The sequence below is a fragment of the Poromitra crassiceps genome (assembly GCF_964638095.1).
Source record: "Poromitra crassiceps genome assembly, chromosome: 10".
NCBI classification, from domain to species: domain Eukaryota; kingdom Metazoa; phylum Chordata; class Actinopteri; order Beryciformes; family Melamphaidae; genus Poromitra; species Poromitra crassiceps.
Genome location: NC_139631.1, coordinates 25,885,754 through 25,900,753, shown reverse-complemented (window position 1 = coordinate 25,900,753; position 15,000 = coordinate 25,885,754). Strand labels below are relative to the sequence as shown.

General features: G+C 45.7%; 1 protein-coding gene across 1 annotated transcript in view; it reads right to left on the bottom strand.

Moving 5' to 3' along the window:
• The window catches only part of arb2a (ARB2 cotranscriptional regulator A), a 237,176-nt gene that overhangs the window by 198,897 nt on the left and 23,279 nt on the right, over positions 1-15,000 (bottom strand). The window contains exons 4-5 of the mRNA XM_083644566.1: positions 7,978-8,043; positions 2,626-2,817 (exon numbers count right to left, since the gene is read on the bottom strand). Coding sequence (XP_083500692.1) covers positions 2,626-2,817; positions 7,978-8,043 — 258 coding nt within the window. The remainder of the gene's footprint in view (positions 1-2,625; positions 2,818-7,977; positions 8,044-15,000) is intronic.

The following is a 15,000-nucleotide window of genomic DNA, read 5'->3' as shown; positions in this document are numbered from 1 at the left end:
TGATCAGACACACACACACAATACATACAGTACACTGTGACTGGTGTGTGATCAGACACACACACAGAATACATACAGTACACTGTGACTGGTGTGTGATCAGACACACACACACAATACATACAGTACACTGTGACTGGTGTGTGATCAGACACACACACAGAATACATACAGTACACTGTGACTGGTGTGTGATCAGACACACACACAGAATACATACAGTACACTGTGACTGGTGTGTGATCAGACACACACACAGAATACATACAGTACACTGTGACTGGTGTGTGATCAGACACACACACACAATACATACAGTACACTGTGACTGGTGTGTGATCAGACACACACACAGAATACATACAGTACACTGTGACTGGTGTGTGATCAGACACACACACACAATACATACAGTACACTGTGACTGGTGTGTGATCAGACACACACACAGAATACATACAGTACACTGTGACTGGTGTGTGATCAGACACACACACACAATACATACAGTACACTGTGACTGGTGTGTGATCAGACACACACACAGAATACATACAGTACACTGTGACTGGTGTGTGATCAGACACACACACAGAATACATACAGTACACTGTGACTGGTGTGTGATCAGACACACACACAGAATACATACAGTACACTGTGACTGGTGTGTGATCAGACACACACACAGAATACATACAGTACACTGTGACTGGTGTGTGATCAGACACACACACAGAATACATACAGTACACTGTGACTGGTGTGTGATCAGACACACACACAGAATACATACAGTACACTGTGACTGGTGTGTGATCAGACACACACACAGAATACATACAGTACACTGTGACTGGTGTGTGATCAGACACACACACACAATACATACAGTACACTGTGACTGGTGTGTGATCAGACACACACACAGAATACATACAGTACACTGTGACTGGTGTGTGATCAGACACACACACAGAATACATACAGTACACTGTGACTGGTGTGTGATCAGACACACACACAGAATACATACAGTACACTGTGACTGGTGTGTGATCAGACACACACACAGAATACATACAGTACACTGTGACTGGTGTGTGATCAGACACACACACAGAATACATACAGTACACTGTGACTGGTGTGTGATCAGACACACACACAGAATACATACAGTACACTGTGACTGGTGTGTGATCAGACACACACACAGAATACATACAGTACACTGTGACTGGTGTGTGATCAGACACACACACAGAATACATACAGTACACTGTGACTGGTGTGTGATCAGACACACACACAGAATACATACAGTACACTGTGACTGGTGTGTGATCAGACACACACACAGAATACATACAGTACACTGTGACTGGTGTGTGATCAGACACACACACAGAATACATACAGTACACTGTGACTGGTGTGTGATCAGACACACACACAGAATACATACAGTACACTGTGACTGGTGTGTGATCAGACACACACACAGAATACATACAGTACACTGTGACTGGTGTGTGATCAGACACACACACAGAATACATACAGTACACTGTGACTGGTGTGTGATCAGACACACACACAGAATACATACAGTACACTGTGACTGGTGTGTGATCAGACACACACACACAATACATACAGTACACTGTGACTGGTGTGTGATCAGACACACACACAGAATACATACAGTACACTGTGACTGGTGTGTGATCAGACACACACACAGAATACATACAGTACACTGTGACTGGTGTGTGATCACACAGAAGGGAAAGGAACACATCATTCTTATTTTACACAATCTCTTTCCATCTGTCCATCTTTGGCTCACTCATACAGTACATACACACTAACACTCACTCATACAGTACATACACACTAACACTCATACAGTACATACACACTAACACTCATACAGTACATACACACTAACACTCACTCATACAGTACATACACACTAACACTCATACAGTACATACACACTAACACTCAAATCCATGCACGCGTGCATTACACTTGTCACATACATATAGCCCATCAGGCTAACCACTGTGGCAGTGAAGAGTACCTACCTGTTGCAGCACTGACCACAGGATGAACACACTCCCTGCCTCTTCTACTCAGGCCACTCAGTACCTCACAACATACATGTCTGCACCCAGTGGGACATCCAGAAAGGCCTATCAGCCATGTCCCACAGTTCACATCCTTTGCAAAGGACAAACTACAGGAAATTGAAAAGATAGAACATCGAAATCCTAAAAAAAATCGAACCAAAAATTCAAAGCTATACACTACAAATTCCCACTTGTAACCTATTGTGTGTGGCGTCTTCCAAGCCATTTTGTGATGGTACTTCTAACAGGGATGTACAGTAATCATACAATGTAAAACCCCAGGGATAAAACAAGAGGAAACCTCTGATCAAAATGCAAAAAGACCAACCCTCTCACCCCTCCTGGTGTGTCACCCCTCTCACCCCTCCTGGCGTGTCACCTCTCTCACCCCTCCTGGCGTGTCACCTCTCTCACCCCTCCTGGCATGTCACCTCTCTCACCCCTCCTGGTGTGTCACCTCTCTCACCCCTCCTGTGGCATCACCTACCTCCATGGCTCTGGTGATGAAGGGGATCTGTGTGCCTGAGTCCAGGTCCTGGTTGATGATGAGTCTGCGGGCCCACTGGCCGGCCCGCACCACCCCGCTGCCCTGGATCAGCACCAGCAGCTTGCCCGGGTTGGACAGGGCGTCTGGGCTTAGGTAGATCAGACTCGTGGGCTCGTCGTCTGTAGCGTCCACCTGCACAGACACAGGCAGGAGAACATAGGTTCCCTTACTTAACCATAAACCCAAATTTATTGTTGAAATTACAGAACATTTGATCCATTTAGCTTATTCAGCATATAAATGGTGCGTTCCTTTATCGCAAAATAACTGGGATGTGGAGGCTAAATGACATCACATCCGTTTTGTTAGCGTTCCATTTGCAGAAAACTTGAGCTGGGAAGTTCACTGTTCATTGGTCAGATCCAGTCGCTAGCCAGGCTAGCCATTGTTAGCAATAACAATTGACAACATGGCATTTTGCGGGATTTTGCGCATACAAACACTGCAGCCTCATGTCCACACAGATAGATGTTAGGCAGTGCTGTGTGTACAGCTGATTTAATGAGACACAAACAAAACAGAAGTGCTAAACAACATTACTACGATTACTACTACTGTTGTTGCGCGGCGCAGCCATCTTGGATTTTTGAGGTTGGGGCTGCTGAGACTCCTACGAGTTTGGAATGGGAAATACCAGCTCTGATGATGTCACCGCCCAACTCATGACCTTTGAAGTCGTAAGATTACCAGTCCCCAGTTATAAAGGAATGCACGAAAAGGCCCAGGGAGACATTTTCCATTTGAGTAAATACAATTCTGTTGTTTTCACGCCAAAGGAGCAACTGTACACAATGTTCCCAAGTAATACAGTAATACATAATTGGGGCTCTATCTTGATGTTTGCTGCTTCAAATAATCACTTGATAGTGATTACAACAGACAGCACAAACCAATAGGCCAGATACGATACGATACGATACGATACGATATACTTTATTGTCAGTTTACACTGAAATGTGTCTTGCAAGACAGCAGCAATCCCACATACAAAACACATGACAAAGAGAACAAAATCAAAAATACATGACACACATACAACATACATGTATAGAGAGCACTGGTCACTGTTCTACTGACCCTCGGCCATGCTCTTGATTAAGCCTCAGGATCGACTGATGTATAAAAGGACTTTCTTAGGCCATGTCCACACGGAGACGACTTTAGGTGTATCCGCTAAAGTTTTTTGTCATATAGCCGTTTCGTCCAGATGGAACCGCGTTCTGGGACTATACGTTCTGGCCGTATACGCTAATTTTTCAAAACGGGTCCCAGAGTGATTAAATCTGAAGACGCCACCCTTGCATTTCCGTGTTTACAACCCATACGCATCTTTCCTGAAACGATGACGCCATAGCCCCACCTCTCTCCACCAGCAACAATAACAATCATGGCAGTAACGTTCGTGCTACAGCAGTGGGGATCTTGCAGCAAAATATAATGCTCCTCTATTACCACCGTCAGCAACAAGTGGACACGGAGAACAGCGTGTAGCCTACAACATCCTCAGGGCTCCACACAGCTGACTCTTCCCATCCACCCCTCCCCTCCCTTCATCGGATATTTCCCAGAAGGCTTAGCGGCGGCTACATTTTTACAATAACACAAACAAAATCAGGCTTAACGTGTTAGATAGAAATTATATTTATTTTTAATACAACATGCAATTCTGGAATATTTTAATATTGGACAAAATGAAATGAAATGAAATCTAAACCCCGAGTGTAACCAACATACTCTCTTGCCCTATATATAGCCCTCGTAAATACAACGTGAATAGGGAAGTGAGAGGTTTGAGGAACACGCGGTTGCACTGTGATGTCTGTGATATCCGCTCGTGTCCACTCCAACAAGACTTTAGCTTACCGTACTTGACGCGACTTTTTCCAATAAAAACACATTTATGCCATGAGTTTATATAATGTATATTTATGTTGCATCATTTAGCCTGTGCTGTGATGTGCAGGAGCGGCCAATACGCTGGGATGTGTTTGCAACATGTCTAAAGATCATGGAAGTGGATGATATCAGGAATGTCACGATAGTTAACGTTCTATATTGTAGGCTACAGGGAGACCATCAGCCCTGCTGAACAGCTCTGCATTTGCCTGTATACTGTAGGTTTCATCATTTTATTCATCGACATGGCAAACCTCCCCGCAAAGCCAAGGGTTTAAGCTGCTGCTACAGTGAGATACACATTATAGACTGTGCGCCCCTAGAGGTTGTATGCCATTATTGACGAGATTGTCTTTCTCTGTTATTCTACAGCGGTTTCAGTGGTTTCATGTGGATACACACATTTCTTGAAACGTTTCCATGTTTATGGAAAACTTTTCTGAAACGAAAAAAAAAAAGATAGCTTCCGTCTCCGTGTGGACATGGCATGAGTCTGACCTTCTTGAATGTTGGGATTAAAGTCGAGCTGAACTCATAAATGACTTTTCTTTTCTTTTAGTTCAAATACCTGGGTATGCAGTGCACCTATTTAATAATGTATGCAAACAAAATCACAAAAGTCTAATTTCTTTAGTTTTTCACACTTTTTCACATCAAAAGTTCATTTTTCAAGATTTCATTGATAACAGTAATGTACAGTTTGCTGACGTCACCCAGTACTATCAAATTTCTACCCCATTTCAACCAATCATATCACGACATGCAGCTGTCAATCAAATCTTCATTTCAGGATAATTTTCTCTTCCAAATGAAGTAGAAAATGGCGCCTAGTGCCTGTCATCTGGCAGAATTCCTATCCCATAAACTAACTACTAACTTGGCCAATTGTTAGAACGAATGAACACAAAACAAAAACTATAATCTCTAAGAATGCAAAGAAATGTAACTGGCTCGTTAAAACGCGCATTCCAGGGATATCGTATTTACAGAAATAGCGCAAAAGGCGCGCGCTTGAGAGCGTGGTTGTCAGGGGTCTGCCCTCGGAGATTCCAGGCGGGCGGGCAGCACCCATTCATCGGGATTGTCCCCTCCCTCTGCAAGAAGCAGCTGGCTGCCTGGTACTCCGCGGATCCCACTCACGTAGCACGACAACACGCTGAATCCCACTCGATTTGGGGGTGGAACACAACATGATTGACCAATGCCAAAGCCAGTCGACAGAATTGTCAAATCAAATCATCGACATGATACTATGACCCGCCTCTCAATTTGTCATCTCAGACAAATTATGTTTTCAGTCTGAAACGGACTGTGACGCACGTGACGATACGGGTTCAGTTCAACTTTAAGTATCTCCTGCCAGAGGGCAGGAATTCATATTCTTCATGTAGCACATGATTAGTGTTTGAGGGAATATTTCTAGCTAACCTTAATACACTGTTGACATATGTAGACTCGTATAGACTATAGAGTGGTATTGCACAATCATTTCGAGCTTTGCATGCTCATTTCTAGGTTGCGTGCTCATTTCAAGCACATCATGCGTATGGAACCGCTCTGCCTTATTAGAGTAGTGAGATACCAGAGATGGGAACTTGTGACTTGGAATCAAGTCTCAAGTCCCTGTTTTGATGACTTGCAACTTCCCTTGACAAAAAATAAATGACTTGAGACTTGACTTGGACATGGAAGTTAAAGATTCATGACTTGACTTAATAATAATAATAATAATACATGCCATTTATACAGCGCTTTTCTAGAACTCAAAGTATCAAATTCTCCCATTATAAACTTTACAGTGAAGTAGGAAACGTCTTGTGTCCAGCAGGAAAACTTTTGAGAGAAAAGCTATTTGCATATTCATAGATTCTGGAATTTAGAAGGATTTTAAGAAGATTATTTGACTTTTTTGTGTGTGTGTGTGAGGGAAAAACACATCAGACACAAATTATTATTCAAAGTCGAGTATTTTGCATACATCTTAAAACATGACTTTAGGGCGTCTTTAAACAGAAAATTAAAACTTTATGAGCATCACAATATTAATTGATGATTATATGATGATTAGGAAACATGCCTTTGCATAATTAAGAGTGATGGACAAAGCGAGAGAGAGAGAGAGCGAGGGCGAGAGTGAGGGGTGCGTGCGTGTATAGTGCGTGCGCGTGCATGCGTGCGCGTGCGTGTACGTGCGTGCTCGTGCGTGCGTGTACGCGCGCTCTGTCCACATCCCATGTGTGCCTTGCGTCCCTCCCGAGTATGCCTGGAAGAATCTCTAAGGAGACGCACACTGTCCATAAAAGCCATGGGTGGCAGCTGCAAGAACTTAATCCAGGCAGACAAAGAGGAGCGAGCGGGGGAGAAAATCTTAGCCTTTCTTCTCCCCGCGCACCCTCATTCCCTCTCTCTATACTTGGCTGTGGTTAATCTGCTTAAAATCTGCGGTCACAAGTTCAACGCCACGCAGGTGGACGGACCCACCGCTAACACACACACACACACACACACACACACACACACACACACACACACACACACACACACACACACACACACACAGGCGGGTGGGCAGCAGAAAAGCAGAACAGAGCAATTTTGCAGAGGAATAATGAGATAAATGGGCTGGGCAGATAAAGCAGTAAAAGTGTATGGGGGCTAATGAAAGGCGCTGAGTCCCTGGCTTGGTGATTTATGGACACCGTTAGCGGCGGGGCTAACCCTCCTGCGCTCCTAAACACCGGCGCCGCCTAACGTCCCTATAAACGCCACCTGAAAAATGATGGCAACTTTTCAAAAGAGAAAAAAGGAAAAGAGAGCCTGTAGGGGGAAGGGGGGGGGGGATGAGGCGAGGGGCAAAAAGACACAAACATGTTTCCAACAGCAAAAGAAAAGGGATGAAGCGTGCGCTCTGAGCCCGGATGAGCCGGGCAGAATAAGTCCATGACGGCAGAATAAGTCCATGACGGCGGAGGAGAAAGTCCCCTTCAGCGCAACTGAATGCAAAACAGATTAAGCATCAGCTTGCTGCGCCTTTGAAATGACACGTCACAATACAGTTAATTTGTTGAGGAGACACTTTGGCACAAAGGGACGTGGGCGCGCGGGGGGGGGAGAGAGAGAGAGAGAGAGAGAGAGAGAGAGAGAGAGAGAGAAGGAGTGAGAGAGAAACTGAGTGAGTGAGAAAGAAAAAAAAAGAGAGAGAGAGAGAGAGAGATAAAAATGAAGGGAGCTGATTCCACCCAATCCCCTCTTGTGTTGTTTTAACAGGACACTCAATATCATAATCAGGCTCTGAAGCCTGAGCATTTATGTCCATTTTCATATTTAATACTCTCTTTAATCTTCAAGGGCATGAATCAAAAGGGGGAAATGCATCTTTTCACTCAGGCTACTTACTGGCACCATCTCTTTAGTCATGTTGCACTTTTTCTCCAACAGCTCGTAAACATACTGGGTGATGATCTGCAGGAGGAAACACACACAGGACACACACACACACACACACACACACACACACACACACACACACACACACACACACACACACACACACACACACACACACACACACACACACACGTGTTACATTGATAATAGATAGTTTTGTATTGCTGTTGGTACACATCCATCCCAAGAAATCCAAACTCAACTCTGTGTGTATGTGTGAACTAGTAATGGAAACCATTGCCATGTTTGCACACAGGATAGACAATACTACACAGAACACTCATTTGCCCTCTGGTGCGTGCATGCGTGTGTGTGTGTGTGTGTGTGTGTGTGTGTGTGTGTGTGTGTGTGTGTGTGTGTGTGTGTGTGTGCGCGCGTGTGCACGTGTGCAGTGCACATGAGCTAATTGAAATGGTCTGGATGGTATTGTGTGCGGTGTGTGACTGTTGTGTGTGTGTGTGTGTGTGTGTGTGTGTGTGTGTGTGTGTGTGTGTGTGTGTGTGTGTGTGTGAATCACAGTGCAGTCAGAGTATTGAGGTTGTAAGTGCCAGCAGAGGAAATCTCCTGTACAAGTGAAGGGCTGATGTAAGTTATGTTTATCCCCGCAGCCACAGCACTAAAGAACCTTGTATACCGAGTCATTCCAACCCCAGGCCAACCCTTTCATGGTTCAGTGACATCAACAACTTTCTTTTCCTTTTTATTTATTTATTTCCCTTTCTCACTCTCTTCTCTTCCCCTTTGTAGCGCTCAGCTGAGAACACAGGAGAACGCTTCGCAGGAGACATTTAGACTTTTGACAAGTCAACATGAGGGCCACAGGTTCGAGCCCCCGTGTTACCTCTGGCTTGGTTGGTCCCTACAGGCACATGTGGCCATGTCTGCAGGTGGGCTATGTGTCCTAATTGCTCGGGGGCGCCTGTTTGAGGGAGGGGGGACTGGGTAATGGCGTGATCCTCCCACGCGCTATGTCCTGCCAGTGAAACTCCTCACTGTCAGGTGAAAGGAAGCGCCTGGCGACTGCACATGTATCGGAGGAGGCATGTGCTAGTGCTACTGTAGTCTACAACTCTCCACATAGACTACCGCAGGAATGACGTATTTTTGTAGGTTTAACCAGAAATCGCTGCCATGTTGGTTCGTCGGGGGGGAAAGTCTATGGGGGTTTTAGAATGGGGATTTCACTTAAATGCATCAAATAAGGTCTGTGGCTAACAAAAGTTTATGGGAGCGGGAATTTGGGTTCAGCAGGATAATCTTCACCAACGTTAATCACCGTTATGCCTTTTGAAGCATTTTCTAAAAATCACTTTGGAAAAAAACGCATTTACATTCCAAAAGTCCAAAAAGTTATTCACGTTTGTGAAGATTATCTTGCTGGATCCAAATTCACACTCACATAAACTTTTGTTAACCACAGACCTTATTTTATGCATTTAAGTGAAATCCCCATTCTAAAACCCCATTCACTTTTCCCCCCGACGAACCCAAGCGCTACTTCCAGACTCATTCCTGTGGTGCTCCATTTCTGCAGAGTGAGTGGAGCAATGACCGCGACAGCAGGGGGTGAGGGGGAACTGGCCAAGTACATTTGGGGAGAAAACCGAGGTAAAAATCCCCCAAAACACAAACAAATAAATTAATAAATTAATAAATAAATTAATTAAATTGCTAAGTGGTGTGAGAGAGAAAGACAGAGGAGTATAAGAGGGATTGCAGACGACAGGGGGACCTGATGATTGCGTGCCACACACTGGCGTGCTGTGTTGGTGGTACTGTATTAGTGCTGTGATGTGGTTTAGACAGAGTGTGTGATGTGTGCATGTCACCACAACACCAGGGACCACAGGGACAGCTGTGGCCCGCTCCACTCTGAAGTCTTGCTTAGGTTAGCTTAGGTTAGCTTTTGTAGCATCAGCCATACTAAATCAGGAAACCAGGGGGCCCGGTGGCGGCGCCACAGCGCCAGAGCGTGTCCGAACCGCGGTCACGCTCTCCGGTCAGGCACCGACCAGCTGACCCCAAACACAGAGCCGGCAGACACAAACACACTGACCACAGGAGCCGAGCAGGGACACTTGACACAGAGGAGAATAAATGTCACATATATCTAACGTGTCTGGAAGAGTATAAACAATTTCTTATTTTTTTAATATCAAGATACATCATTCAAATATTTTGATTCAGGAAATATTTCAATATTTGCTTAATCCATGAGAAATTTAAATTGTGCATATTGTGCAATATTAAAGAACTGACATTTTAAATGGTATGAATTTTGGAGAACCTAAAGAAAACTTGAAGTTGGCAAAGTGGTTCAGTGATTGGCAGTGGCACTCATCAAGACGGTAGAATGAATGAAAGAATGACAGTTGGACCAACATCCAGCTAGCCTCCATGTTTGGACTGCAACCAAAGGCCAAATGCAACAACACAGGGTCTTCACTTACAAAGAAGAAGTGCTTCAGAAGAATGCCTGAAAGTCAAATGTGAACTCTCATCATAATCAGAATAATGCCATGCTCTTTCATTCCCAAAAGAAACTCAATGCTAACTTGATTCACTGCTTACAAAAAAAAACACATCAAGAAAGAATAACATTATTAGATATGAGACGCATATTAGCCTTATGAGAGCCAATCATAGGCCAGCAGACAGAGCAAATAAGATGACAGATTCTAGCATTTGACCCTGTGAATGGGGGAAAGAGTTAGGGGGGCTAAGATATATAGGGACCAACATCCAACAGCTAATCCAGTAAAATGTCAGCCGGTCTGATGAAGACTAAAAATGATTCCGGGCCTCAGTATGCTAGTGTTTAATGGCATCAATAAGGCTGGCAGGAAATTCCATTTGCACCACGATATTTGTTCAGAGCCTCAGGTGGCTCCACAACCATCTGATATAGAAGGAGAGAGTGATGAGGGAGAATGCGGGGGGGGGCGGGGCTTCACTGTGTGAATATGTTGCCAGGGGCGTCATGCAAGCCAACAATCTGAGGGGGCGAACTCTGGCGCCGCCCGAAGGGCGGCAAAAAATTTGGGGGGTTGGAAGCCAGATTTAGAGGAATATCTAATTTTAAATTAACAGACTGAGCAGGTGTAACCATAAGGCTATTTTCCAAACTGCTCAGCCTCCTGGAAAGATCCATAATCACCAGACTAAGTACATTGCCACTGCCCAGGCTCAATGGATTTGACAAAAAAGGGAGACCACATGTTTCAAAGCAATGTAACACAATGTTTATTTTGGCTGGTATTGCCTTTTCAGAAGGTAGAACTCTTTCCTCTAGAGCAGGGGTTCCCAACCTTTTTTGTGCCAAGGACTGGTAGATACATGGGAAAAAAAAGTTGCGGACCGGTTGTCAATTCTAATGGTTTTAGTTATATATATTTACTCACCAGGTGGCGACAAAGGGTAAATAACAGCCTTTTGTGTTGTACTGTATGTAGCCTATACAGTATTTATGTTTTTGTTTTAACTACAAACATACATAAATGTAAACTTGAAACTATGTTTCAACTACCATACACAGCCTATAATATTATAGCCTATGTTTATAAAAAAAAAAAAAAAAAAAAGATTTTTTTTTTTTTTTTTTTTTTTTACCTCTCAAAAATCTGAGGGGGCAATTGCCCCCTCAGTTACAATGGGCATGACGCTTCTGTATGTTGCTACTGTAAGGATGCCTATACTGTGGATCATAAGTAACGAGCATGTTTGACTCTGGACTGTATAACTGTACACCGCTGTCAGCCAGATGCCCTTTTCAACCAGAGCTCGTCTTTCAAGCTGAAAAAGTGGCAGAAGTCCGTGTGAGAAAACGCTGTTCCCAGATCAGCATCACTACAGGTTGATGATGAGGGTAAAACTAAGACAACTAGACTTTTAGATAGAATGAGGTGGGCCCAGAGGCACACACGCACAGACACACATGCGCACACACACACACACGCACGCACACACACACACACACACACACACACACACACACACGCACACGCGCACACACACACCCTCCTTCTGTGCAGGCCTCTGTGGACTGCGTCTCAGCAGCTGATCAGTACAATAAGAAAAGCCTCTTTGTCACCTAATTACCAATGTGTTATTAGCACTTTAATGAGATGCCTGCAGGAGCAGCACAGAGTGTCTGTATTGTCAGGATGGGATGAGAGAAGAAGACACACGAGGAGTGGATCTGCTACATAATATTAAGAAACACCGAGAGGAAGAGAGGGAGGGGTGAACGAGGGAGAGAGACAGAGAGAGACAAGAGAGAGAGAGAGAGAGAGGCACCCTAAATCAATTCAAATCAATATCTTGTATTAGAATAAACACACGTTTAGAATACCTCTCTCATCTCCTATAGATAGTTTCAGGCCAACAAACTATGGATGCAGCATTATCTGAAATGTCAATGTAAGCTTAGACCATCTCTCCCCCTCATAAAATGGTGTGGGTCCATGTCCCAGACGGCATATGATTTAAAGTGTAAAGAGATAGCTCCTCTCATCCGTGTAGCCCTCACTGTGAAGATACACCAAGTTGATCCTTGGGTCATACGGTGTCAGCTGTCACCATGGAAGAAACAATAGAGGCAAAACGCACGGGTGAAGGTGGTGGATCCAGGGGTTTTCCAGGACAGGAGGATGATGGTTTATCCTTGGACAACACAGGGGGCTTAATACATGGCTGCCGGCAGAATCCTGGGAGGGTTGGAACAGGACCTGCTGCAGCATGAGGTCAACTGTGTGTCTGCGGTTTGTTTGTGGAGAGGAAGCTCTGTGGCGATGGAGCAAGAAGAGGGGGGATAAGAGAGGAAGGAAGGGACTTAGAGGGGGGCTCAGTGGGAGGAAGGAGGCAGGACAGGGAGGGGAGAGATGGAGAGGTAATCCCCAGGAGCCAGTGTCTCCTGCCAGCTCCCACTGCGGTCAACAGCTGAGAGGAGAGGGAGTGGTGAAGGGAGAGAGACACAGAGAGACACAGAGACAGACAGAGAGAGAGAGAGAGAGAGTATGTGGCCTTGATCAGAGGCTTTTAAATGGGTGGGCTGGTGATATCAACCCCTTACTAACCTCTGGTCATCCCCACAGCAATCTCTCTACCACTCTCTCTCTCTCTCTCTCTCTCTCTCTCTCTCTCTCTCTCTCTCTCACTCTCTCTCTCTCTCTCACTCTCTCTCTCTCTCTCTCTCTCTCTCTCTCTCTCTCTCTCTCTCTCTCTCTCTCTCTCTCTCTCTCTCTCTCTCTCTCTCTCTCTCTCTCTCTCTCTCACATGAATACAGGGCCAAGGTTTTAATGAACACCATTGTGGCTGCAAGTCGATATGTTTTTAAACTCCCCACGATAGAGCAAGACCTCCCACATTGTGTGTGCACAGACGTGTGTGTGTGTGTGTGTGTGTGTGTGTGTGTGTGTGTGTGTGTGCGCGCGTGTGTGTGTGTGTGTGTGTGTGTGTGTGTGTGTGTGTGTGTGTGTGTGTGTGTGTGTGTGTGTGTGTGTGTGTGTGTGTGTGTGTGTGTGTGTGTGTGTGTGCATGTGTCTGTTCGCTCGCTCTGATTACAGCAGTCATGCCTGGTTTGGCTGGCCGCACCTGAGGCGATAAGGAGATGATCCTTCCTGGACACGCACAAGCAAGAGTGAGGAGGAGGGAGGGGGATTCAGGGGGGGGGGAGAGGAAGGAGGGAGAGGAAGAGGAGGTGAGGAAGAGGAGGGGCAGTGAGTAAGGTCAGTGGGGGCACAGTGAGGGGAAAGGGACAGGGTCAGAGAGGAGGTGTAGTGAGTAAGGTCAGTGGGGGCACAGTGAGGGGAAAGGGACAGGGTCAGAGAGGAGGGGCAGTGAGTAAGGTCAGTGGGGGCACAGTGAGGGGAAAGGGACAGGGTCAGAGAGGAGGTGTAGTGAGTAAGGTCAGTGGGGGCACAGTGAGGGGAAAGGGACAGGGTCAGAGAGGAGGTGCAGTGAGTAAGGTCAGTGGGGGCACAGTGAGGGGAAAGGGACAGGGTCAGAGAGGAGGTGCAGTGAGTAAGGTCAGTGGGGGCACAGTGAGGGGAAAGGGACAGGGTCAGAGAGGAGGTGTAGTGAGTAAGGTCAGTGGGGGCACAGTGAGGGGAAAGGGACAGGGTCAGAGAGGAGGGGCAGTGAGTAAGGTCAGTGGGGGCACAGTGAGGGGAAAGGGACAGGGTCAGAGAGGAGGGGCAGTGAGTAAGGTCAGTGGGGGCACAGTGAGGGGAAAGGGACAGGGTCAGAGAGGAGGTGTAGTGAGTAAGGTCAGTGGGGGCACAGTGAGGGGAAAGGGACAGGGTCAGAGAGGAGGGGCAGTGAGTAAGGTCAGTGGGGGCACAGTGAGGGGAAAGGGACAGGGTCAGAGAGGAGGGGCAGTGAGTAAGGTCAGTGGGGGCACAGTGAGGGGAAAGGGACAGGGTCAGAGAGGAGGGGCAGTGAGTAAGGTCAGTGGGGGCACAGTGAGGGGAAAGGGACAGGGTCAGAGAGGAGGGGCAGTGAGTAAGGTCAGTGGGGGCACAGTGAGGGGAAAGGGACAGGGTCAGAGAGACAGGCAGGGCGCAGGGTGAGCTGTACAAGGGCAAGGGGAAAATGGGGGTAATTGTTGGGGAGGAGAAGATAGCAATGATCTGAAACCAGCCGTCGAAGAAGATGACAATCATGATGTGGTGTTTATCAGGTTCCCTGCAAGATCCATCTAGATAGATTCAACATTTTTTCAGACCCTTTTAACAGCAGTTAGGAGTGAAATAAAAGAGCAATTTCTTAATTGAAATAAACATGAGAATGCTAAAATAGCGTCTGACTCTATTTTTCCACACTTGAAAAAATTACTAATTTTAATCCAAATTCATATTTAACTGTATTCAAGCCCTATTAAGATATTGGATTAAGATAGTATAATTTAAGACACCCTAGTTTACACACACATACTCAAGACACAGACACACACACAGAACACACACACACACA